The sequence below is a fragment of the Anomalospiza imberbis genome, chromosome 18, assembly GCF_031753505.1.
Source record: "Anomalospiza imberbis isolate Cuckoo-Finch-1a 21T00152 chromosome 18, ASM3175350v1, whole genome shotgun sequence".
Lineage (NCBI taxonomy): Eukaryota > Metazoa > Chordata > Aves > Passeriformes > Viduidae > Anomalospiza > Anomalospiza imberbis.
This window is the reverse complement of record NC_089698.1, coordinates 10,982,608-11,007,924: the sequence shown is the minus strand read 5'-3', so window position 1 is coordinate 11,007,924 and position 25,317 is coordinate 10,982,608. Positions and strand designations below refer to the sequence as shown.

The window sequence follows — 25,317 nt, the reverse complement described above, 5'->3', positions numbered from 1 at the left end:
GGCCGCTGCCGCCGCGCCGCGCACGCCCGTTCCCGCGGCGGCTCCGCGGCCGCAGCGCCTCGTGGCGGCCGGGCCCGGGCGGGGCTCGCGCGGCCGCGCGCGCGCCTCGGCCGCCCGAGCCTTTTGTCTCGCCCCCCCCCGCGCCGCGCGAGCCCCTCGCGCTGTGCAGGGAGCGCCGCGCGCGCGCCGCCGGCCGGGCAGGGGCGGGGAACGAGCAGCAGGAGGCGGCGCGCGCCGCCGGGCGGCCCGAGAGCGCGCGCGCCCCCTGCGGGCGCCGGCGGGGCGGCGCGGCCCCCATGGAGCGGGTGAGCGAGGCCGCCGCCTGCGGCCCCTCGTCGGGCTGCTACACCTACCAGGTGAGCCGGCACAGCGCCGACGTGCTGCACAGCCTCAACCAGCAGCGCAAGAACGGCGGCCGCTTCTGCGACGTGCTCCTGCGCGTGGGCGACGAGAGCTTCCCGGCGCACCGCGCCGTGCTGGCCGCTTGCAGCGAGTACTTCGAGTCGGTGTTCAGCGCGCAGCTCGGCGACGGGGCAGGTGGCGGCGGCGGCGGCGGAGCGGAGGGGAGCCCGGCGGAGGCGGCGGCCGGCGGGGCCGCGGCAGCGGCCGGCGGCGCCCCCGGGGGCGGGCGGGAGCTGGAGATGCACACCATCAGCTCCAAGGTGTTCGGAGACATCCTGGACTTCGCCTACACGTCGCGCATCGTGGTGCGGCTGGAGAGCTTCCCGGAGCTCATGACGGCCGCCAAGTTCCTGCTGATGCGCTCTGTGATCGACATCTGCCAGGAGGTCATCAAGCAGTCCAACGTGCAGCTCCTCGTGCCCCCCGCACGCCCTGACATTATGCTATTCCGTCCAGGTGCTGCTGACCTCGGCTTCCCTCTGGACATGACCAACGGTACCGCTTTGGCGCCCAATGGCAATGGCATTGCTGGCATGCCTGAAGACGAGGCCACGCGGGCTGCGCTCACTGCTGCGCAGTCCTCCCTACCTGTCCTGCAGGGTGTGGACCGCCTGCCCATGGTGGCAGGGCCTCTGTCCCCACCACTGCTGGCCTCACCCTTCCAGAATGTTGCTGCTAGTGCCCCCACTTTAAGCACCAAGAGGGGCAGAGGGCGTCCCCGTAAAGCCAATCTCTTGGACTCCATGATGTTTGGTACTCCAGGGGGCCTTCGAGAGGCTGGTATCCTGCCTTGTGGTCTCTGTGGGAAAGTATTCACGGATGCTAATCGTCTTCGGCAGCACGAGGCTCAACACGGGGTGACAAGCTTGCAACTGGGCTACATAGACATCCCACCCCCACGACTGGGTGAAAATGGCGTTCCTGGTCAGGATGACCCCGACGCACCTCGAAAAAGAAGCAGGACGAGGAAACAGGTGGCCTGTGAGATCTGTGGCAAGATTTTTCGGGACGTGTACCACCTGAATCGCCATAAGCTGTCACACTCTGGCGAAAAGCCTTACTCTTGTCCGGTGTGTGGCTTGAGGTTCAAGCGAAAAGACAGGATGTCCTATCATGTTCGATCGCATGATGGCTCTGTGGGAAAGCCCTACATCTGCCAGAGCTGTGGAAAAGGCTTTTCCAGGTAAGAGAGTGCTTGTATGGACCATGGACACAAACGGAGACCTAGGAAGTTGACTTTCCTATCCCTTGGAAATGTACTTAGGATAGTTTGACTGTCCCACTTTAGAATGTTTAAAGGAATGAGGCTTCCATCATTTCTTCTGAGATGTTATTCTGCAGTCTCTTGGAAGGGTTTAAAAGTAATTAAGACATTGAACTGGGAGTCAGCTGGCTTCTGGCTAACGTTCCCGCTTTGTCCCGGAGTTGCTGTATGCGTGTCCTTGGGCAAATCAGCTAGTCTCTCCCTCAAATGACTCTTCCGTGAAATGGGTATTGAAATAATTACCTGCCTCACAGAAGTGTCTTGAGATCGCTGATCTGTAGGTAGCTTGAAGGTGCTGTTGAAGTCCAAAATAATACATCTCAAGATTATTATTTTTCTCGTATCCATTTTAAATTTTCTTTTTCTTAACTTCCCTTCATTTCTCTTAGTTCGTAATGTTTTTTATCACCCAAATGTGAAGGAAGAGGTGAGATTTCAAAGGCTGCAGCATCAAGTATCTTTTAATACATGATCTTTGTGTCCTTTGGGTTTACATCCTTCTGAAGGGGATCCTGTTTCTGCCCTGCAACATACGTAAGATCTCTGCATTTAATGTTGCTGATTTTTTGTTGTCGCTGTTTGTGGGAGCTAATTTAATAAGTAGTTTGGTACACGTAGTTGTGTTAGTGGTATCTTATAGTCCTGAGTTAATGAATTCGAAACTTTTTTGGAAGTTTGCTCCTCGCTTTGAGTGTAGAAGTAGTGGGGGGGAGGGGGATGTACTCTGCTATTTCTGTACCAGCAGTCGGTTTTCTACAGCAGTTGATTTGCTCTAACGTGAGGGAAGGACTCGAGATCTGAAAACAAATCAAAAGGCCACCAGGCTGGGTAAATTGTGGAATTTTGCCCCTGCTGTCTTTTTGATAGAAGGATCTTCTGTTACTGAAATAAATTATGAAAATATAGCCCCACCCCCCCCACCCCTTTTTCTTTTAAATCGACAGTAGTGAGGGATGCATCTTCATAAGGACTGCAGATTGAGTGATGGAAGGTCACAAAATGAAAATTTCATCTGTGGCTGGAAGTGAAAGTACTTTTCTTACTATAGCGCTACCCGGGACCGTGTGCCAAGTTTTATTGTTTTTACTGACACTTAAAGACTTCTGCTGTTGCTGTATGAAAGGTTTTTGTCAGTAAGGGGAAGTGAGACATACACGTGTAGTTCTTATTTTCTCCAGTAAGTTCATGTGAACAGGCGGGAATGCTGTTACAAAAGTTAGCAACAAAACTCTTTGCGTATCTGTAAAACCGAAGTATGAATGAAAACTAGAGACTCTAAACCAGTATTCCCTCTTAGGAGCAGCCAGAGGAAGTTGGAAGCGTGATGTCCTTTCCTGTATTCAGTAGCGCAACACATGAGGTCGCTGGGCTTGAGGTACCCAGAGGGACCCCAACCAGTCTGTCCGGTTACACCGCTCCAGCCCAGCGCTGGAGCATCGGGTTTACGAGCCTCCCTGCAAAGTCCAGCCTATTTTCTGTCTGCAGTGCGTGAATTCCATCCCGAGCCCTCTCATTGGTGCGGCTGGGAAGTTGGGGGAGGAGAGGGTGGAGAACTTGTTTCCAAGCAGTTTTGGTCTCATACAATGAAAAGCTTTCTTCCCATTAGGAGAAACTCCCAACAGGACAATCTGCAGCTCTTCAGTCCTTTCTTCTTCCAAGTAGGCTTTGCTGGCTGTGAAGAATGGTCTAACTTTCTGCAGTAAAAATTTGCTCTTCCGATGCACCTTCTAGTTGGAACGTTCAGAGCATTTTATTTGTATTAATGCAGTCTCCCTACCAAGTTTTAAGTGAGGAGTAGTTTTTCATCTTGCATGTGGACAATGTGTCACAGCAACAGAGTTCAGATAGTCTTTTTGCAAGAGGTGCTTAAAGTTGGCTTTTTACATCTGTGTTTAGGTCCTAAACCAAAAGGTGTGATTTTCAAATATTCAGCAACTGTAAATCAAATTGCCCTGATTGTTAAGGTCTAAGTAGGATTTTTAATGGGGAAATGCAGGCTTGAAAATCATAACTTGTATTTCCTGTTTCCTCTGATCATTCAGTCATGATTTCTTCCTGATAAAGTGTTGCCTTTTTAGCAAGTTGCAGAGGGTACATAACAAGGTAGAGCCCCAACTGTTGGCAGTCTGGTTCTTGGAAAGTTAAATATCATTACAATTGTCATAGATAAAGCACTGGGATCTTTTTTTTTCTTTAGTTTTTCCTTTTTTTCCCTGTTAAAATTGTAACTTTTTTTTTAATATTTGTTTTAAGTGTGCTTATGTGTATTTTCCTTTAAGGCCAGACCACTTGAATGGACACATCAAACAGGTGCATACCTCAGAGAGACCTCACAAGTGTCAGGTAGGAGCCAGAGGGGTTTAGACTGATGATGTGGGTAATCTTTGGCATTGCATTTATGTGTGCAGACAATTTTGAAGTACCAGTAGAAATGCCATGTATATGTGATGTGGGATGAATGTTTGTAAAGAACAGTGTTCCACAGTGACATCTGCTTTACATCCCTCCCGTCCCCCCTCACCTCATCTACAGCTTTGGTCCTCCTGCCTCTCCCCCTTCTACCACGTGTTCTTCCCTGCTGTGCTGTCCCAGTCTCACCCTGGATCTCTTACCCAGCCACCTGGGCTTGGAGTCGATGTCACTGATGATTCCCTCCTTTTTTTTTTTTTGATTGCAGTTGTTGCCATCAGGAGGCTCCAATGCTGACTTCATTTTTTTGTAATAACTTCAGTAAAAAATTAGTAAATTGTAATTATCATAATGTGTCGAGATACTATTTTTTAAAATTGTATAGCCTTCAGAACATTGCACTGAGCAAAATTGGAAGCTATTTTTATCTCAGGGAGAATATAAGTAATGACATCACAATATCCTTTGTTGTACAATGTCATAATATTCTATATAGTTTTTTACAGTTAATAAAGTTTGAAAGATCAAATAAAGGAAGATATTTTGTAATCCATTTATAGAAAGATTTAAAAGGTGCCTGGAAGTATCAATTAAAACAAAGTTGAGAATCAGCTTCCACCATCACACATTGCCATCAGAGAGATGTTGGGCAAACTTTTAAAACAGTTGTTGGGCTAACAATCTCCATGCTTGGCTTCTGAAAAAATATTTGCTATTTATTTAAAGAAGCTGAAGCAAGATTCTATTCTTTTTTTTTTCTTTTGAGGACAGTGAAGGTTAGAGGATTTTTTTTCTTCTAAAATATTTAACCACATTTTATGAACCTAGACAGTCCTACATGATTGCTGCCTCCTGATCTGCATTGTTGCATGTTTTGACACACCTGTATTTCCTTAAAATTGTAAGAGTTTTGAAACATTTTGAAATTTTAAGAATCCTGAGAAGTTTTCCAGACCGCTGGAGCCATCTAAAGGTTTCTGTTGACATCCATATGATCGGTGAAAGCCCAGCACATTTGAAAGTCAGGCCATAGAGCTGTCACATTGATTTAACTGCCTGTCCTGTATAAAGCTTTAGATTGGCTCAAGCGCCTTGAGATGATTTATGGGTTACAGATTTATACAAACAGGAAAATTCCACTCATAAAAGAATTCACAGTGTGGGGACAGCGAGAGGTCTGTGGATGAACTGGTGATGAATGTTTACATCTCAACATGAACAGACACTCATCAGTCTTTTGCTAGTTGATACCAAGATTACTGGATGAACACTGTTTACAAATAACACAACAGCTATAAATTGTCCTTTGCCAGCTGATGACTGATAATTATTTTATAGTTTAACATTGATTTAAGAATATTAAATACCAACTCTGTGTGAATCAGAGGATACGCTAAGAGCTCAGAAGTAAAGAAACTTGGAAGCTAAGATGGCACAGCCAAGCTCAACTCCATTTCCTTGCACACACGTGTGTTGTGATTGCAGTTTCCAAGAACAGTCTTTCTTACTGTGTGTTACCTAAAGTGCCATAATACTGTATACACTGTTCATTTCAGTTAAAAGGTACAGGCTATAGGTTACAACCATCAAGACTGAGCTGAGATTTGTCCTTCAGGCTTGGGTTGTTCTTGATTTTTGATTGCTTAGCCCTGCAAAGTTAATTTTTCATGAATCTTAAAGCGCAGAAAATTTGTTAATGACCTGTTGTGTCTTTGCAGAAAATGCTTTGCAATATCCTATCAGATTTAGAAAGTCTTCTTGAATATGCACAGATCTGCTATACGGTGTAGAAACTACAGAAGGGATGCAGTCAGTGAAAACTTGTTTCAAATATGAAAACTGATTAATAAATGGATGACGTTCTCCCTGTAATTATCTCATAATCAGTTACACGTCTGTTCCATTATATGCATCTAACACAGGATCTGGCCACCAAGAAGGAAAATAGCTTAATATTGGCATGTTGTTTGCCCATTTTCCATTCTCTTTTTCCATTGATTGTGTTTGGCAAATTAGCTACCCCTGAGAGCAGCCTGAACAGCATTGAGCATCCTTTTTGAATCTGTTCAGTTCCTGTTGAAAATTCCTGTTATTGTCGTGCTTTGTTTATGTTTACTGGGAAAGAGAATTACTCTGTCAGTAAACAGCAGAGCACTCCAGAATCCTCCACTGTAATGGCATTTTTGGAATTTGTGCTCGGTTATGATTTAAACAAACTGGCCATTTACCCTGAGCTCTTAGGTATCTTTGCAAACTGGTGATATATAATGTTTTGTTGGTGTGGCATCACAGTACACTTTGGAGTACCAAAACAAAAGTGGGAAGGTGTCAACTCAACTTCGGAATAAATGAAAGCATGAGAAACAGGACAATTTTAAGCCTGACATCCCTGCAACAGCAGTAGTTTTTAGTGCTCAGTCTGTAATCCTGTACTCATCCCCCTGAAATAGTAGCTGTGCTTCACAGATCTTTCACAAGTATCCTAGCTTCCAGCACCTCTAGCACCTGATGCCAAAGTCTTGACTCCAGCTTTTTCATTACTGTTAAGACAAACTCAGGTTAGGGAAGATCTCCACAGAGCCAAAGCAGCTGAGAAGTCAGATCCAAGAAGTTGCTTTGGTGTCCAGGCAAAAGGCACTCTGGATCTTTTCCCTTGGATTGTTGCACTGGTGAATTTATACTTTTTTTTTCCCGAGTCTGACAGTTGAGTTCTGGCTATAGGAGAAGGAGTGAGTCAGTTTTATGGCCAGAATGGGGCAGCTCAGTTCCTGACTCCACAGGATGGGGTGAAGCTGTCGGCCTTGGCGTGTGATCTGTGAAAGTCAGGCTGCAGTTTGGGAGCAAACGGTGATCTGAAAATCTGTGGACATGAAAGAACAAGGGGAGCAAACGGAAGTTTGCGCCTCTCAGAGACAAGACAGTTTGTTCATCAGGCAAATTAAATAAAAAAGTAAAAATGCTGGTTAAATTAAAGCACAACTTAATTGGCATCCCAAGTCCAGTGCGTATCCCATTGATTTCAATGCAGAATGAGTTTCTTCCTGTCCTAATTTCTCTTACTTCCTGCCTATTAGCAGGAAAATGGCAGCCACCATGGAATAAGCTCAGAGACATCCACATCCATAGAAAAGTTGAAACTTCAAGAGGTATTTCTTAAACAATGTTTTTTAAACTTTATATATTCTTTTTGATCTATTTATATACCTGTGCAATGTTTGATAGGAAAGCACTGGAGAGTTTTCTTCTATGATTAACAATTAATGACAAATACTTAGCACTCATTTAGCCCTTCACATCTTTCATAAAATAAAACTTTTTTTTCTCTATACCTTTTATAAATATTAACTATTTGAATATTAACTTTGGGATTTTCTTTAACCCTAGTCCTGTCTCCCATTGTTATGATTCAGCTAAACTGGTTCTTGCTTTCTCCACTGGACTTAATTATTGTTTTTAAGCTTTGTTGCAGATATATTTATTATATAGCTTATCCAAAGGTGAGCTTTACACAACTCAGCAGCAACAGTGAGAAATCAAACACATGAATTATTATATTGCTTTTACCTAAGCTTTCAACTTGCTATGTTCACTGTGGGATAGATTTGGTTTTCCTTCTGGCATCACTGTATTTATGTGATTTGTCTCTGGTCTGCTTCTCATCGGCTGATGCACTCCCAATGCTCGGGTATGGACCTTCCTGTGGCTCCATAGCTTTAGAGTTATTGATAATGGATCTCTTGGCTGTCATTGTTGATAGTCTAGTCATAGATCTTTAGTTGATAGCCAGCAGATTGATTAGTATCAGTGCTGCAATCCTGCCTGAAGAGAATGCTTACCTCTAAGAAAGCTTTAGTAAGTGAAAGCTGCACCTGTTTTGCTCAGCGCTGTGTACTGAGATTATAAATGAAGAGACATCTTTCATGTTCAAGAATTTGCCTCTTAAACCTCAATACTTGTAATTTATAAATCTTTGTCTGGTGGGCTTAGTTAAACTGTGTATGTTGCAGAAATACAGATAATTTTACTGTTGCCTTTTCAATTTCATTTAGTCCTGATCCTCTGGGGTGTTAAGTCTTGTACTTGCTGCAGAGCAGCCTCAGCTCCATAGGAATTCTCCACACTTAAGCATCTCACAGGATCGAATGAGTGTAAAGCCTGTTGAAATTGATAGGTGCTTTTCAGCTGCCTTCAATGGTTTTTGGATTAAGCTCTTGATTAACTGAATTTTATGTAATTACATTATCCTCTTCTGTATTATCAATTCCACTTACTTGAATTATAATTTTGGAATTTTACTAAGATTGTTACTTTAACAAGTCTTATCTCTATTGAAACAGTGGTTTAATTACACACTGATATTTAAAAATACAACTTATACCCAGTTCCCAAGACAGTGAGCAGCCTCAAATTATTTCTTTGGGGGTTCTGGTTATATCTCTTAAAACTGTTTTATTTTATATGAAGTTGGTATAAAACAAAACACTGTACACTCTTCAGTGTCACTGCTCTGGCTTAGTCTGGTCATTCTGATGTGTGTTTGCTTTTGTTTCTCCTCTTGCACTTGTGAAATGGTTTAGACTATAACCCTAATCCCTTGTGCAGCATTTTGCTGGTGATTTATTTCCCTTCACACATTAGAGACAGAGCAAGCCTTTCAGAACTGGCAGGCCACTAGAACAGGCTGTGGGCACAGCCTGCCTGCCTGCCCATTGCTGGGGTTATAAAATGGGAGGGAGCCTTCACTTATTAAACATATTTCAGCCGGAAAGTGGGCAAATAGAATCAATATTATCTTATGCCAAATCAAGCTTGCTTTGTGGCAGTAAGTGGAATATGATACCTTGACCAGGGGTAAGTTAAAACAGAGTACAATGTCATGCAGTTATTTTGATACCTGCTCAGTTTCGAGGCTTCACTTCTACCATTTGTCTGCACTGCTGCTGTGGATAATACCAGGATGACTCTTCTACTGTCTCTCATCATATTGTCATCCCAGATAATTCTGTGATCCTTTGTTTGTATGTCTTCACACTTCAAAAGAATTCTGTGTACTGAAGTTAGATTTATCTCATCAAAGAGTAGAATTTAGGAAAATGACAGAGAGGGCATTTGAGCACTTTAAAGTGATTGTAATGGTTCAGTGAAATTGCAGAACTTATTGTAAACAGAGCAAAGTGGTTTCTGCTATTTCTTCTGTTAAATATTACTTAAAATTTTAGTTTCTTCATCCTCAGAAAGGAGCTGAAACCTTACAAGTCTATCTTGGTGTAAGTTTTACTGTCTGTAGTGTGTCAGAGCTGTTTTCTTGCTGCTTTAATTCTTTTGAGTAGTAACATTACATCATGTGCAAGGTGTTGGTGTTCTGAATTTTTTGTCTGGGGGAAAATGGCTTGTGCATCATGTCATTTTTTGTGTTTGCACAGTATCTAAGGTATTTACTCTAAAGAATACTAAATACATTCAACAATATCAGTGCTGTTAGCAGAGCTGATGAATCACACGGTTCTCGTTATACCTGCAGACTTGTAATGCTTCCTTTGCCACTCGTGACCGGCTGCGCTCACACCTGGCATGTCATGAAGACAAGGTTCCATGCCAGGTGTGTGGGAAGTACTTGAGAGCAGCATATATGGCAGATCATTTGAAGAAGCATAGTGAAGGACCAAGCAATTTCTGCACTATCTGTAACCGAGGTAATGAAGAAACTATTTTTTTATTCCACTGGGATGGGAGAGCACTCAAGGGGAGCTGTAAGGCTGCATGACTCCCTGCAACAGGAGGAGGTTGTACCCCATTTGTGTACATACTCTGCTTTTCCTACTGAATACTTAACCCTGAAACTGATGGAGTGTAGGTCTGGCCTTTTCACATGGCAGATAGTTCCCAAAGAAATGCAGTTTAAATCTGAAGCAAATTTTATTTGCTAAATAGCCAGATCCCTATACAATAACCATGATAAGTTGCCTTGCTGCTGTTGTTCAACATACAGCTTCTTTTTTTTTTTTTTCCTATACCTGATTAGATTTGAGCCCTTGCAGTCAGTAAGAATGTTTTTGTGTCTTTGAAATACACATCAAGTTGAGAATCATACACTGAACATAAATCTACATTGTATTACTAAGTATTATTTAACCTCCTGGTGCAATAGAGTCAAGCTGCTTCTCCCTCTTAACACAAGAAATTGCTTTGTACTAATGTACATTTATAAAACATACTTTGTAAAGAGCACTAGAAATGTGGTTTACCTTTATTTGTACAAATACAGCTTTTCACAGTTGGAAGGGACCCATAAAGATCACCAAGTCCAACTCCCTGCTCCATGCAGCACTATGTAAAAGTAAACCATATGACTAAACTTGTGAAGCTTTTCCATCTGTTTGTGGTACTCTTCAGTTGCAGAGAGTTGGAAATTTAGGCTTTGTGGGATGTAAGGCAAGCTGGAAAAATTATTTTGACTTCTTGGTGTCTTTTTTTTAAGGGATTAATTCACAACTCCAAAATGCCTTTTTGGCTCACACAGGTATACATAGCTAGTAGGTGTTAGAAGAGATCGCTGCTGTGTTTTGGGATCTTGTTTTTTTCCAATGAGTCTTTTTTCCTGACATGTGTTCTTTTTTCTAGTTTAGAAGAGGTGAAATCTTTTGAGAAAATAAAGCTCATCTGTGTTTAATGTGCAGACTGTTCAGGGAGCTTACAGAGTTGATGAGTAATGAGACATTAAATTGCAAGGGAGTCTTTCCTAGTTGAACAGTCTATAAATCTTGAAAGTGATGGTATCGGCGTGAATGGAAAAGGCATCTGGGTTGAAAATCTTCAGGTTTTGAAGCTCCAGGTAGATGGTGTGAAATGAAGCTTGCCCTCCTTTTCAGCTGAAGGCCTGGCTTCTGAAAAACAGCTTAAGCTTATCCCAGTTCTTTTTGTGGCAACAACATGGAAGGTATTGTTGGAGATCCAGGTGCTATCCTGCTCTCCTTCCGTTGAACATAGTGCCAAACAGAAGCTAGATGGGTTGGGAGGAATTGTCTTGTTTCCAAGAGTTGTAAGCTTGAATTTCAACTTAACTACCACTGGATGTCACTGCAGCTCTTTGGAAATGGAGCCAGTGTGGCAAAGACAGACCCGGCATTCAAACAATAAAATGACTAAGTGGTTTATTCACATTTTACAAGTCTAAATGTACAGTGAGAATTTAAACAAAATATCTGTTTCTCTGTAGAAGGACAGGGAATCGGTTGTACAGCAAACTTTAAGTAACTACTTTCTTCTTACAGTCTGTGTATTTCATGGAAGTTGTCAGAATTGTCTGCTGTGAATTTCAGTTTACATCAGGATTTTAAAAATGTAATAATGAATAATGTTAAATGTCATAGGAAGTGTTAAAATTCATAAGAAGGGGAAGCTACAGACTGGATTTGTCAAACGATTGTGTTGTAAACTAATTGTTTTATGGTGTAAATTTTGATTATAGATTTAATGATCAATGACAGCAGAATTTTTAATCCCAGGTGCTCTAGAATCAAAGTTAATGGTTTTAAGTAGTTATTTTTTAAACTGTAGAGCCTGGAAATATGAAGTCTAATGGAAAATTTCTGGACTAGAACTACCTATTTGATAGGCACTGGTGCAGTCAGAAGCCACACACAGTAACCTGATCACAGCTGTGCCATGGCTGAGGTGCTTGTGCAGAGAGATTTTGTTTATTCTTCCCTTGGCTAATGTGCTGATGTATTTTTTTAATTGAAATTTAGCTGGTTCTGGATATAGTAATTGTCAGCCTCTGGATATAGTAATTGTCAAGCAAGAATGCTCTACAAGCTCAAGTTGCTTGTGGAGAGAATTTTGGATGTTGGCCACAAAAAAAAAAAAAAGTGGATGAAAGGGTGACATTGCCAGTGTTAATGACAGACTTAGACTCATATCCCACTGGACTGAAGGCTTTTCTGTGGAACTTAATGAAGTGTCTCGTGTTGTTTAATGGCTTTAGGAGATGGAGGTGCAACTCAGTACCTGGCAGAAAGCAGTAGCCAATAGTTTGCCATCTCATATGGTTCATTTGTTTATCATGCTTATTTCTTTTACAGTGTGGCAGTATAATTTTAAAAAACTACCAGCTGTGATTTGGTGTTTTTTTCCAGGTTGTTTTCTTACTCGAGGTCATTATGCTTAGAGTAATCATGGAAGCAATTAAATCTTGTTAAATCAGGGAAACAGTGAAGTGATTCTGGGGATATTTGGGTTGGGGTTTTTTTTTTCCCTTGGGATTTTGGGGTTTGTTTTGGTTTGTTTTTCTTTTTTGGTTTGGTATTTCGTTGTCATTGTTGTTTTTATTTTCTTAAACAATTTGTCTAAAATGTGCTTAAGAAACAAATCCTCAAGCCTCACATTTTTAGACAAATTCTCTTTAATCGGTTTAAATAAAGAAGACATGCTCCTGTTGCATTGTTACACAATCTTCTATTACCATCCTTAGGAACTTTATTTGCTTGTGTGGGCTTTTCCAAAGTATTCAAGAGATTAATGACTTTGGCAGGTCTAGAGCTGGTAATTAGCAATAACACCTGCAACTCAGAACTCTGGATTTGTGTTTCAAACACATACACATTGTTTGTTTAACAGAATCAGATTAGTTGGGAAAAGGGTAAATATTCCAATCACAAATGAGAATTTATTTTTCACACTGAGTTCTTATACATTTCATGGGGGACAGAGTCCAGTAAATAAAGACACATTCTCCTCATGTTCCAGCTAAATCCAAATTTACAATTTTTGAACAAGAAGCATCCTGCAATTATTTCTATAGTTTCTCTCCTTATAGATATTATCTAAGACATCAAGGGACATGTCCCATTTATATTAAGGAGATAATTTCCTCTCTATGCATGTTTTTAATTTTGGTTCTTCTGGTATGAAGAAATAATCTGTCTTGCAAAGTGGAGAGATGTGTATGAGTAAAGCAGTAAATACATTCCTGCTCTGAAAAATACTGCCACTTTATCCTCTGGATTAGTCTGACTTTGCTCTGAAAGAGACTTTTAAGAGTGAAGGATTATGGTCTATAAACCCCCATCTTCCTAGGACAGGCATTCATAATTAAAGTCTGGTGGAGATAAAAAGGCCAGTGCTAAGTGCTTCAGGAAAAAATTAGGATGAAAACAATCCCAAAAAAGTCTCCCTTTAAACAGTTTCCCATGAAGCTGTTGGCATTCTTATGGTTTTGATGGAAGTTGATGACTCACATGTTCATCTGCCAAGTGCATAAAGGGGAGCTAACACACTTTGCAGCAGTTTTCATTATATAAAACAATGTACTCTACAAATAGAACTGCAGAGTTCAGAAAAAATACTGTGTGAGGAGATTACAAGTTCAGACTTTCCTGTGTCAGTTGTGGTGCAGAAAAACACTGAATACCTGCATGTAGTCCTTTTTTAATGGTTGGCAGTGAGGTTTTAATGCATTGCTGCATCAAAGACGTTGATCTCAGCATGCATGTGGTTATTGGCCACATGTGTGAAATAAGGAAAGTACCTCATAGGTGGAAGTGTCACCATTATATCTGTACACTGTGCCCTTTTCTCTACCAGTCAAAGACTGGTTCTTTCAGGTCTACAGTGAATTTTTGGCATTTGTAAGAATATATTCTCTTGCTGCCCAGTGAGATTTTCAATGCAGCATTTTGTGTCTGAGGGTAGGTCTTGCATTATTTCGGGGGATAATATCCTTACATTAATTCCCCAGATGACTTGGCCTTGGTGATTCTGCTCCATTGTATTTTGAGAGTTGTATGTTCTTGGTTTCTTCAGTTGTGATGTATCTACTTTTCTGTACTTTTATCTTCAACTCAGGGGTCCACAGTAACTACCTCTTATTCATTCTCAGCAGCCTGCCCCTTTTCCCTTCAGCAGGTTGCTGTGGAGTTCTTGCTTTGCAGGTCCTGTATATATAATTCTTAATAACCTCTGGATAAAAGTCGAGGTAGAGGGATATTCTGTGTGCCAGGCACAGGGAAATCTAGTGTAAAACCACATTCATTATCAAATTCAGCACCTGAAACTAACAGCTGCAGTCAGAAAATCCACCCCAGAGAGGTGTGTAGTATTTGGTTTGCAGCGTTCCTAATATATTGTTATATTTCATCAAATGTAAATGCAGTTATATCACTATAAAAATGGCTTTATGGTAGAATGTCTGCTCATATTTTAAGGAAATTATTGTTATGAAAGTTCTCTTGCAAGGACTTGTGCTGTAAATGTTATATTGGCTTTAAAAAAATCTAGGGCTTGGGTTTTCTCTCTCCAGAAAGGGAACCTGCAGCTCTGGGTCTGTGATGGTGAACCTTGTGTTGTATTCATAGCTGTTAGTGGAAAACGTTTCTTAACATGAAAGGGCCATAATACTCTGTTCAAAGTATAACAGAAGATTAAGCTGGTTGGTGGTGGCAGCTTTACCTCTGTAGGAAGTCTTTAAAACTTTGTCCTCCTTGTGCCTCATCGATGGTCCAAATGTACTAATAGTAACTGCAAATCTTACTGAGGTTGAATTGAGGTGAGATAATTCATCACATTAAAGAAAAACTACATATTTGTGAGATTTAAAAAAAAATTTAAAAAGCACATGCACAATTGTAAAAAAGTGGTTTGTTCAGAAATCAATTGTTTGATATATATGTTTTTATTTTCAGTGTTTGGCACTTACAGATCAGAGCTAATAAAAATACTGAAATTTATTTTTAGTACTTTTTGTTAACTGTAGACAAAATATGAGTTCTAGTATATTTTCTAAAACTCAGGGTGAGCTGACTGCAGGAAATGTTTTTCAAAAATTACTATTGAGCAAAAGTGTATACCTTAAAAAGTCAATAGTTTCAGCTTTCTGCCTTCTAGAAGTCACTGTAAGTTCTATAGAAGTCTAAGGGGAAAGCACACTAAACCAACAAGGGTTGTTACTATGTAGCATTCCTTCAGATCTTAACAGCACAAAATCAACTAATTGGAACTGTCTTCCAGTGTATTTTCAGATGACAAAAACATTTTTAATTAAAATAAATAAAGCAGCAGAGAAATGGTGAAGAGACATGGGTGCCTTTTTGTATGATGTCTCTTCTGCCTTTTTTTCCAGAAAGTTTCATGTCACCTGCTAGGTTTGCATACACAGAATTTGTTTTTAAGGAGGCTGTTCTCTCTTTGTGACTAACAAAAAGCAAACTCAGTCTGATGAAAAGTGTGCATTGCATTATGCCTGAGGATGACAGGACTCCTACGTGAGCATGTCAGAGGGAACTGGTGGAACAGCAGCTTTAAAACAGGGAGCAGGAGCAAGAGAAAGATTAAAGGAACAGGGAAGGCAGATGTGTGTCTTTGCTGGTGGCAGGATCTCATCTCCTTTTATCTTGTTTAGGTTTCTCCTCTGCCTCCTACTTAAAGGTCCATGTTAAAACCCACCACGGTGTTCCCCTTCCCCAGGTCTCCAGGCACCAGGAGTCCATCCCGAATGGGGGAGCAGCGTTCCACTGCGTCAGGACCTATGGCATCAAAGGCAAGAGACTCGCTGCTCTGCACCTTGCTGCTCTGTGCAGAGCTTTGTGTTGTGGGGTGTTGGGCTGGGCACGAGAAAGGGGAGGGAGAAAGGACAGGGAAAATACTGGAGAGAAGCTTAGGGAGATGCAGAGAAATTCCATAGCGTCACGTAGGATGTAGTACCTGTCACTGGATGGATAATTTAACAAGGCTAGGGGAAGGAAATGGACACAGAAGAGTATGTGAAGCTTTGACAGCTTCTTCAGTTTGGAAGATTGAAAAAGCCATGTTAGTTCATCTTGACCCTCTTCCTTGGAGCAGTCAGCATCTGAATTTTTCCTGAGGGCAATTTGTTAGTCCCACTCCACTTGAATCTTGCGTCAGTCAAACCCCATTTCTGGTTTTGATAGGAGCCATACTGTACATGCAGGTAGCTGTCTGTAGCTAAACTTACACTTCTAAATGCAGTTGTTGGGGAGAGGTGAAGGGTGATAATAGTACCGGTGCTTTCTTGTTTTGACATTCATTTAACTTGGTGGCGGGGAGAAAAAGATGCTATTGTAAGCATAGCTGAGGAGTATTTAACTTCTGAATAAGTAAAGCAGTGTGTTTACCTGTGTAGAATAGTTTTTTGCTTCTTGGTTTGAGCTGTCAGTATTCCTGGTGAAAGTGAAACATCAGAAAATTCTTCAAAGCCGTGGTTGTTCTGGTTTTTTTCTTGCCCAGGAGAACACAGCGGGCTGGGTTAAACAAACACTGTGCCAGCAGAAAGCTTGAGTTGTGTAATTTTTTCTGTTGAAGTCTTGATAGAGTTACTATAGAAGCCCTTTAGTTTTGGGTGGTGTGCTGACTTAACAAGAGATTTATTCCAGCTCAGTGGTGTATTGATTTCATGCATATCCTGTTAGGTTTGTAATGCTGAGTCCAGAGCAAATCTGTCTTTTGGGTTGTGCCAAGTGGTTCTTTGGTCTCTTAAGAGTTCATAGTAGGTACAGCCTGTTTGTATTCAGAGACTCCTTTAGTGAGCACGTCTGGGTTTCTCACGCTCATTCACATGCACTGAGCAAAAAAGTGTGGACAAACTTCCTTGGCATACTGCCAGGGGAGAATGGGGAAGACTCCAAGCATACCAGTGGCTTTGCCAGGAAATATATCCAAATAATGTCAATAACATCCCTAACCCCTCTGCTGTTTCACACTGCAGTATTTAAAGATACAACAATTTTAGGTTGTGAAGTTAACTTCTAACAGTGTTGCACTTGTGAAAAAGAGTTCCTTGAGACTAAATGGAATTGCACTTCTTAAATTGCAGTAGCTCACTGTTTTGCTGAGTGTTTCCAGGTTTCTTCACATCTTGCTGCAGCCTGTTGTACTTCATGAAATTTCTAGGTTCTCCCCCAAAGTGTCAACACCATTTCAGAAGTGTGCAAGTGAATTGCACAGTTGAAAACTCATCATTAGGTCCATCCTTTCGTAGTGTCTGAGGTGTAAATATTGTGAGACATCCTTGGGATTCAAGAAGTGTTATATGAACCAGAGACCCATTATGGTTGCAGTCAGAACCATGACAAATCCCTAATGAAACCCCAGCTGTTCCTGTGATAGCAGCCTGGTGGTTTGGAAAGGGGACCTATGCTCAAGGGCTTTAGGATATGAGGGATTGGATGTTAAGTGTGTATCATTCTGTTGTGACAGGCATTAATGTGATCAGGTGGTAACCATTCTAATTTATTTTAATACATGTAAAATATCTTCCTTTGGAAGCCAAGATTCTGAAAACGTCTCTCTTTTCTTTTTCCCGTAGAAGGCCAGAAATGTTCACATTCGGACCCGATTGAGAGTTCTGATTCATATGGAGACCTCTCTGACACCAGTGACCTCAAGACTCCTGAGAAACAGAGCACCAATGGGTCCTTCTCGTGTGACCTGGCAGTCAGCAAAAACAAAGTGGAGATGGAAGGAGAGAAGAAGTACCCGTGCCCCGAATGTGGCAGCTTTTTCAGATCCAAGTCTTATCTGAACAAACACATACAGAAAGTGCACGTCAGGGCCCTTGGTGGCCCACTGGGGGACCTGGGTCCTGCTCTGGGATCCCCCTTCTCACCCCAACAGAACATGTCTCTTCTGGAGTCGTTTGGGTTTCAGATCGTCCAGTCAGCATTTGCATCATCCCTAGTGGATCCAGAGGTCGACCAGCAACCAATGGGGCCAGAGGGGAAATGAGATCAGTTGGATCTTAACAAAGCAAAGCAGCAGTCTGGCTCTAATGATAAGATGCTGTGAATGAAAGAGGAAATAATGAAATTTGGTTCTATAGCTGAGAATTTTTTATTCATTTTAGCTTCCTTCTTTGTCTCATGCCCTACCCCACTTTTAAACCTTCACTGGGGAGATGGAGAAAATGCTTCTTTAGCTGATAAATTGCAGAAGATGGTGGCCTTGAATAGGAGACATGACCCAAAACAAATGGAGCTTTAGAGGCTGCTGGTGGTGTTTTCTTTGTGCTCTTTGAGAGTAATCAAAAGTTACCAGCACTGGTCTGAGAATGAGACAGTCCTAGTGACCAAGGCACCTGGGGAGCTGCAGCTACAGGAGCTGTGATTTTGTTCTCTCTCTATTCCCCTCTCCTCTCTAAACTCCCCCAGAAAAACAGTAAGTTTAAAAAACAGACCCATTATTGAATATGACGTTAAGTAAAACGCCCCATGGTTCCTAGCAGGTTACGATGCAGTTGTCCTTTTAAAACCAGAAACATTTAAAGAAGGTGAGAGAATTTGATCCCCTTCTGCCTTTGTGAGGCTGTGAGTGCTGCAGCAGGACTGAACTGCTGAGAAAAATCACCTTTCAGAACAGGTTGTTTTTATTACTTTTGACCATTAAACTTCCTGTCAGGTTTTTAATTCTTTATTATTATTATTTTAGGACCTGTTGTAGTGAATTGCTACTGAAAAGCCAGTCTAAGGCGGTACACAGAGCACTCGTAAAGCAGCAGTCACATTAGGGTTAGTATGATATTTTTTTTTTTAGATGTACCATAATTAATAACTTGGCTAGTTGGTTGTTTTAAGTCTATGAAAGAAATAGTTTTTATGAAAATAAAAAAAAGAGAAAAAAAAAAAAGGAAGGAAAAATACCATTACAGTCTGGTTGACTGGTGCTCATTTTTCATGTGGGGACCTAGGGGATGAACACAATCAGCTATCGGGTTAACACTATGTACCACTGACTTGTTTAGTGTGAATAAACCCAGGGGTTCACAGAGTGATTTTGGTTTAATTGGATTGGACTCTATTAAAGAAGTTAGTATGTTACTTTGCATCCCCTCGTTTTGTCTGGTTTTTGAGCAGTTTAGCCACCTGTCCAAAAGGTGTGCAAATGAAAGCCAGTAAATAATATGTGAATCCCACACTGCACTGTGCTGCATCCTCAGTGAGCAGGGCTTTTTGGCCAGTCATGCTCTCCTGATCTGTCTCTAGTCAGGTTTACAAAAGCCACTGTTACTCCTTTCTTTTCCAAATAGGTGGGAATTGCAAACAGCATATCTTTGAAAAAGAATTGATTACAAAATGCAGAGGAGCTGCACTTCAGGCTGTTGGACATTCCATTTAATCTGAAAATACTACTTGTGCAGAAATAATGTCCTTTCTTGACTCTCCCTTTCCTTCCATGTAACTAGTCATGGTTTTATGTACCAAACCCAGGTATAAATGTTGTTTAACACAGGGTTAGGAGTTAGGAATACTCTGAGTTTTAATTATGGTTCTGCTGTTGATGCTTAAAGTCACATAGAACAGTTTCCTGAATTTATTCCTTATTTTCATATCTGTGAAGAATCTTTTCTACATCACAATTCTTGGGAGAGTTATTGAGCAAAGGTTTAAGCAGTGATTTGGTAAACTGCTTTATTTCTAAAAAGGCCATTCTGAAGAGCCCATGTCCTGCCCCAAACTTGCATCCCATGAAACAACATCTATCTCCATCATTAATACAGTGCAGGAGCAGGACAGACCCTCTTGGACCAGGTTCTCATTTGCTGCAGGAGATCTGTCTGTGTAATGCACAGAGACACAAAGTGGTGTTGTACCACAGCCTGCATTGCCCAGGTGCTTCTAATCCAAACCCTGCAGCTGATGCTTAACTGATATTCCCAAATTGTTTAGAGAGGCCTTTGTAAGTATATGGATTTTGGAATCACATTCTAAATTCTACAGAGTTAGAAGACTCAGATTCCCTCTTGTAAGAAGCTACTTTTTGTACTTGCTCTCGACTATTATAAATCAAGGATGAATAATCAATGGCTTTCTCTTTATAGCACCATCACTTTCTAAATTGAGACATGTTGCAGTGGACTTGATGTTTTGCTATTAATCTATGTTGGGAGACTGAAGGACATGTTCTTCTCCAGTCATCTCCTCCCAGAATCCTGGAATAGGTATGAGCCTCATTTAAAAGGAAAAACCAGTGAAAGAAACAAACCACTAAAGCTTCATGGAATTGCTCTTGTACTGGTAAGATTAGTAGACAGGTAAAAACAGAACATAGAAAAGTGAGAAAACATTTTAAAATACCTTACAAATCTAGTGCTGAGACAACCTTGTAAGCTGCCAAGCAAATCAGGAGAGAGCAGGCCTTCAGTCAGCACAACAATTTGTTGGAATTAGCAAATGCAGCTGCAGTCACTGATTTAGTAATAGCTCATAATTAATCCACAAGGGAAATTTCTGTTGAACTGAGGCTGTATGCTGAAAGACAGAAGTTTTTGTCCCCAGTGTTCCTATATGCACTCAAAGAAGGTGCATTAATCATAAATTTCACCTCCAGAAGCTAAGTCCAGAGTATAGAATGCTTTCATCCTACATTTACCTCCCCTGATTTTAGTGTTGCAAGTGGGTTGAATTTTGGCTGTATCTATCAGAATTTAATTTTGAATGCTACAGAATTTGACCTGGTGAAACAAAAGCCTTTATCTGAAAACGAAGCCTTTGAAAACGCTGTGTATTCTGCTTGTCAAAGAAAATGCTTACTAAGTTGTCATGAATACATTGAATGAAAACTACTTACTTCTCAGTCTAGTGGACAGGGAAACAATTAGGCAGGAGGTTAACAATCCTGAAATGACAGTTCTAGATCATCCTAGTATAAATGGGAGAGATTTGTACCAACACAAGAGGCTGGTGCAGGCTAGTGCTAGTAGGAAGTCGGGCAGATCTTTAGCTGTGGTGTTTTTTCAGTGCTTTTTGCTTCTTTAGGGGCATACTGTTCTATTCTGGACAGTAATTTAATCTATATGCAAATTCTTTCTGTTCTGTACTTTGGGAAATGCCTGTTTCTTATAGAACATGAGACAGATCCAAACAGAAAACTCAGCCTCACAAGTTCACAGTTCAAAGGGAAGTATGTAACATGCCTTGAGCTGCAGCTTGTTGCTATTACATTTTATTTTTAATTGGTGTGTAGATGATAGTTCTGATTTGGGCCACCCTCCCTTCCTTGCCTTCCCCTTTGGAGGGACTGCAAGCAAATGTTTAGTTGATGCACATGTCAAGAAGGAAACTTCAGTTCATGCAAATTTATGTAATCAGACTTGTAGTGCTTGTTTGTATTATTGGAGTCTCATAACCTCTCATCTGAGGCTCAAGCCTTGTGTATTAGGTATGATGAAAACATTTTTAGTCATTCATAATTGAAATATTAAAGACAGACTAGAAATTAATAGATGCTTATAAGAGAATGAGTGAAAGGTAAAAGACTAAAAACCACTTACATGCATGCTTAAGTGTTGTCTTAAATGTGGGGGCACAAACTTCTCAGGCTTCTTTTGTTGCCTGAATTTATAAATGTGAATCCAGAAAAAATGCAAGGTAAAGCAATTTAATGTGATTTTTTTCCATACTGAGTTAAATTAGGTGACATGACCTTGAATTTGTCATGTCATCAATGTGTTCAAACAGTGTGGCTCACCTGACACATGGCAATGTGCATGTGAGCTCTCAATCCTAAGTAATTTGCCCATGATGATATGGGAAATCAATAGCAGAACCAGAAATTGAACACAGATTTTTCCTTCTCTCAATCCAGTGCCTTAATTATAGTAGGGCAAAGTATTATATGTTGGGGGGATGGGGTTTTTTTTTTGGTTTTTAAAGCCTAGAACTATTAAGATGGTGTGGAGTTGGTCTTCCTACCAATCTTTTGAATAATTGTAAATGCCCAGTCACAAATTGAGACCTGTTTGAGTGCCAGTGACTTAGGGAATATTTGTTATTTCCCATGTATTCCCTGAAATTATTGTTCCTCCCTCAACTGCTGTCAGCAGTAAGGAATGACTTGAATAGAAGAGCTGTGTAACTGAATGTCTATAACTCAACTAATTGAATTGCTAGTATGAAAGCTAACCTAGATTTTGTAGGCTCTGTTGTAACTTTAGTGTCTTGTTTTTTCACTAAATCTTTGTTCCTAGAATTCAATATCTAAACTTACGTCTTGAGTCGGGAGTGGGGTACCACTTTCAGCTTTAATTTTTTTTAAGGTGCTTGCTTGAGGAAGTAGATGCCAAAGTAAACTTCAAAGGAACTCCAGACTTCAGTGTTGGAAGAATGAATGGAGAGCAAGAGCTCTCCTTGGGTTTCATGAGAGATAAATGGACAAAGTAAAAAACAGCCACCCAAATTCTAAGTAATGAAACAGGAAAGGTTTTTCTTTACCACCCACAAAAACAATAAAATATTTTCAATCGTCACCATGGCATAAAATCTGAGAGCAAGTGCCAAACAACACAATGTGCTGGCTTTTTCAGCATTATGATTATACCTTAACAGCATTGTCAATACCCAAATGTAAATTAAGCCAGCTTAGTACTGCTCACCTTTTTCTTGGGCACAATACCTGAGTTTTATTTGAACAGAGCAGAAGCTCACAGTGAATCTCTGAGCTTAGGCTCTCAGTTCTACCCTGAGAGACAAAACAAATGAGCAAAGAGGGGGGAAAAATAAACCCACTAGGAAAACAAGTTCTGGAAGGCTCCAGTGTCTCTTGAAAGAGCCACATTTTTTCATCCTGAACATCCTTTTCAAAACAAGATCCTTCAGCTGTTGTGAATGAACCCTTGGGAACAGATTTGGCTTCCGGCCCAATCTGCTGCAGCTCCCTGTCCCTGTGAGAAGGCAGCATGTTCCAGAGGACTGAGCCTGGGATGCAGAGGGAGGGGGCAGGCAGTGCTCCTGGGCTGCAGCCACAGGTACTGCTAGAGAGTCAGCACCAGCACTGGCAAAGTGTTGTGTGCCTGCTGCTTCGATCCTCACCCTCCACACCTCCTGTGCAGTGTGGTGCCTATTCGGATGTGTGCAGCTCTGCAAATAGCTGTTGGCTGTAAAACAAAGCAGGAGCTGTTTGGCGAAGAAAAAAGAGAACGCACCGCTTTAAAAGAGTGCTATGACATGACTGCAGAGTGATGCAGCCCAGGAGCAGGAAGAGTTGTGGTGATGGTTGGAATGGTTATGGCATGTCAGTGAAAAACCACAGCTGTGCACTCTGTGGTGGCAGGCAGTGATGGCCTGTTTGCCAAGAATTAACACCCTGTGTCATCTCCAGCCTCTTCCTGTGTTGTGTTCCTGTCTTTAAGATGAGATGATGATAACCTTTGGGTAAGAACGTGCCAATATTTAATTGATGTGCCAAATTGTGCTGCTGAGCTCTTGTCGCAAATCTTTGGCCTCACTGACTTCAGATGTAATGCAAAGTTAAACAAACATTTGGCCACATTTTTCCTGAAAGGTGTGATATTTAAATTTATTTAAAGACTGCCTGGCACTACTGATCTGCTCTCAGGGTTTATGTGAACAAAGCTTTTCCTGGGTGGCCTCCATACTTGTACTGCAGTTTTGGAGACCTGGAAGTGCTCTGAGCTGAGATATGCTGAAGGAGGGAGGTAACTGGAGTCTCACTGATGTTCCAGTGACTCCCTCCCAGCTCCTGTGTTCCATGTGGACCATGGAGTCACTTCATGGTGAAGTCATAAATGGTAGCCATAAATGCTCTTGAGCATCCTGCAGTTACATAGTGACCTTGGCTAAGTGGTTTTATAATAAATCAATCTCATGCTTGCTAATACCTTTTTGGCTGCTGTGTCTACAAACTGGTGCCTTCTCCAGGCAAATTTTACATGCCCTCTGCAAAGTTGTCAGACTGACTGCTGGCTCTTAAGGAATCAAACTAAGCCTTGCTCTTGGGCTCAGAATTTTTCTTCGGTACTGTTGTAATCTGAAAGTTTGCTGCAATTAGTGCAAATACCAGAGTAAGAGAGAAAATAAAAGGCTGTTCTTAGATGTCATGTAGAGTGAACAACTGAAAGATGAGTGTGGGATGAGCCAGGAAAACTGGTATTTTTCCCTGGCTGCATGCCATATGGAAGAGACAGTGCCTTGGAAGGGAAGGAGCAGAAAAGTTTGCCATTGGCTCTGATGAATCCCAATCCTGCTTCTACTGAAGTTGCTGGGAATCCTCCCATTGTCTTCAGTGGAGCAAGAAAGGATCTTAGGTGAGGATGGATGACTCTTTCCCTACTTGAATGAAGTCTCTTGCCTATTTATGGGCCTGCTTCTATTGAAACCGAGCCTGTTTTAGCCTTTTTGGGTTCTTAGGGACCTGTCTGTATAAAGCAACTTACCTACCTATCTTTTTTTTTCTATTGTGTGTATTTTTTGTATGTTCTGTTGGAAGGTGAAGCCTCTGTAGAAGGGGATACAAAACCTGATTTTTAAATAGAAATAAACCAAAAGAGAATTAAACTCTGCAGGCTGCATGCATTCATTTCCTGGAGATGGAGAGTAGAGACCATGAGTGCACAGAGGTGGCCTGGGCTTCTCGTATCTCAAAATCTTCCCCTTTTCAGAGACAGTTCTGCCTTTGCATATTTCCACAGCTCTATGTGAGAATTCATAGTGTGGTGGGCAGGTTGCAAAACTGTGTATCAGGATTGCCTTATTCGACTAGGAAATCCTTTCTCTGGCACTGTGTGGTGAGATTTCTTGTTTTAGCATAAGTGGATGGAGTAACAAGTATCTGTGAAATTTGGTATTGTCCTCGCTGAATGGCAGTGAAATAAAACTGAGGTCATATATATAGAGTTTTGCTTCTGGCCTGCCTACCTCAGGTGCTGGAGTGTTGGTCAAATGCAGAGTGTTTTAACTCCACACCCTTATATACTAAAGAAATAAGTGCAAGTATTAAGTAGAACTTTATTAAGCCTTTGTTTCTTCCTCACTTTTTTTTTTAACCTCCTCATGGTGTTACCAGTTGAAGCCTTAACGTTCTAAAAGAATGGCAAACTCAAGACCAAAATAACAAGAGGTTTGCCCTGTTCTGTAAACATACTTACAGGAATAATGTCTTTGCTTTTGTAAATAGATGCTGAAAAGTCCACGTGCTTATGTCAGTCATGAAAATGGCTATCTCTGCATGCTTATGGCATATGTGCAGCTCAGAGAAAACACAGATTTGCCTTTCTTCAACAGGAAATAAAGGGCAACTTCCCAAAAGAAACAACTCCTCCCACAGCCTTCAGATAAACACCTGTGGAGTCTTTCGCAGTACCTGTGTGCCAGTGGTTTTATCTGCTTTCAGGTCAGCTAAGAAAGCAAATCCAGAGTTGTGAGCTCTGCATTGCAAATGTCCCTGGATCCTGCACTTTATGAGGAAACAGCAATAGCTCCACTGCAAGGTTTGGTCTC

General features: G+C 41.4%; 1 protein-coding gene across 9 annotated transcripts; it reads left to right on the top strand.

Moving 5' to 3' along the window:
• Positions 1-161: 161 nt before the first annotated feature.
• PATZ1 (POZ/BTB and AT hook containing zinc finger 1) lies at positions 162-24,375 on the top strand. Of its 9 annotated transcripts, none has more exons than XR_011005073.1 (8): positions 162-1,585; positions 3,946-4,009; positions 7,150-7,221; positions 9,597-9,768; positions 15,471-15,608; positions 17,394-17,776; positions 18,512-18,591; positions 19,902-24,375. XR_011005073.1 is itself a non-coding variant. In XM_068209041.1 (7 exons), the coding sequence occupies exons 1-7, from the start codon at positions 297-299 to the stop codon at positions 18,521-18,523; spliced, it is 2,130 nt and encodes a 709-aa protein (XP_068065142.1). In that variant the 5' UTR covers positions 162-296; the 3' UTR covers positions 18,524-24,375. The 9 variants fall into 9 exon arrangements, 6 of the variants coding, with proteins under 6 accessions (XP_068065142.1, XP_068065144.1, XP_068065146.1 ...); XR_011005072.1 differs by having other exon boundaries at positions 163-1,585; positions 17,394-18,591; positions 19,902-20,021; positions 23,417-24,375; XM_068209041.1 differs by having other exon boundaries at positions 18,512-24,375.
• Positions 24,376-25,317: the final 942 nt, after the last annotated feature.

Coding starts and splice junctions, on each gene's coding strand:
- PATZ1 (XM_068209039.1), top strand. CDS start 297: ATGGAGCGGGTGAGCGAGGCCGCCGCCTGCGGCCCCTCGTCGGGCTGC. Junction 1,586..3,945: donor TGTGGAAAAGGCTTTTCCAG/GTAAGAGAGTGC, acceptor TTTTCCTTTAAG/GCCAGACCACTTGAATGGAC. Junction 9,769..15,470: donor CTGCACTATCTGTAACCGAG/GTAATGAAGAAA, acceptor TATCTTGTTTAG/GTTTCTCCTCTGCCTCCTAC.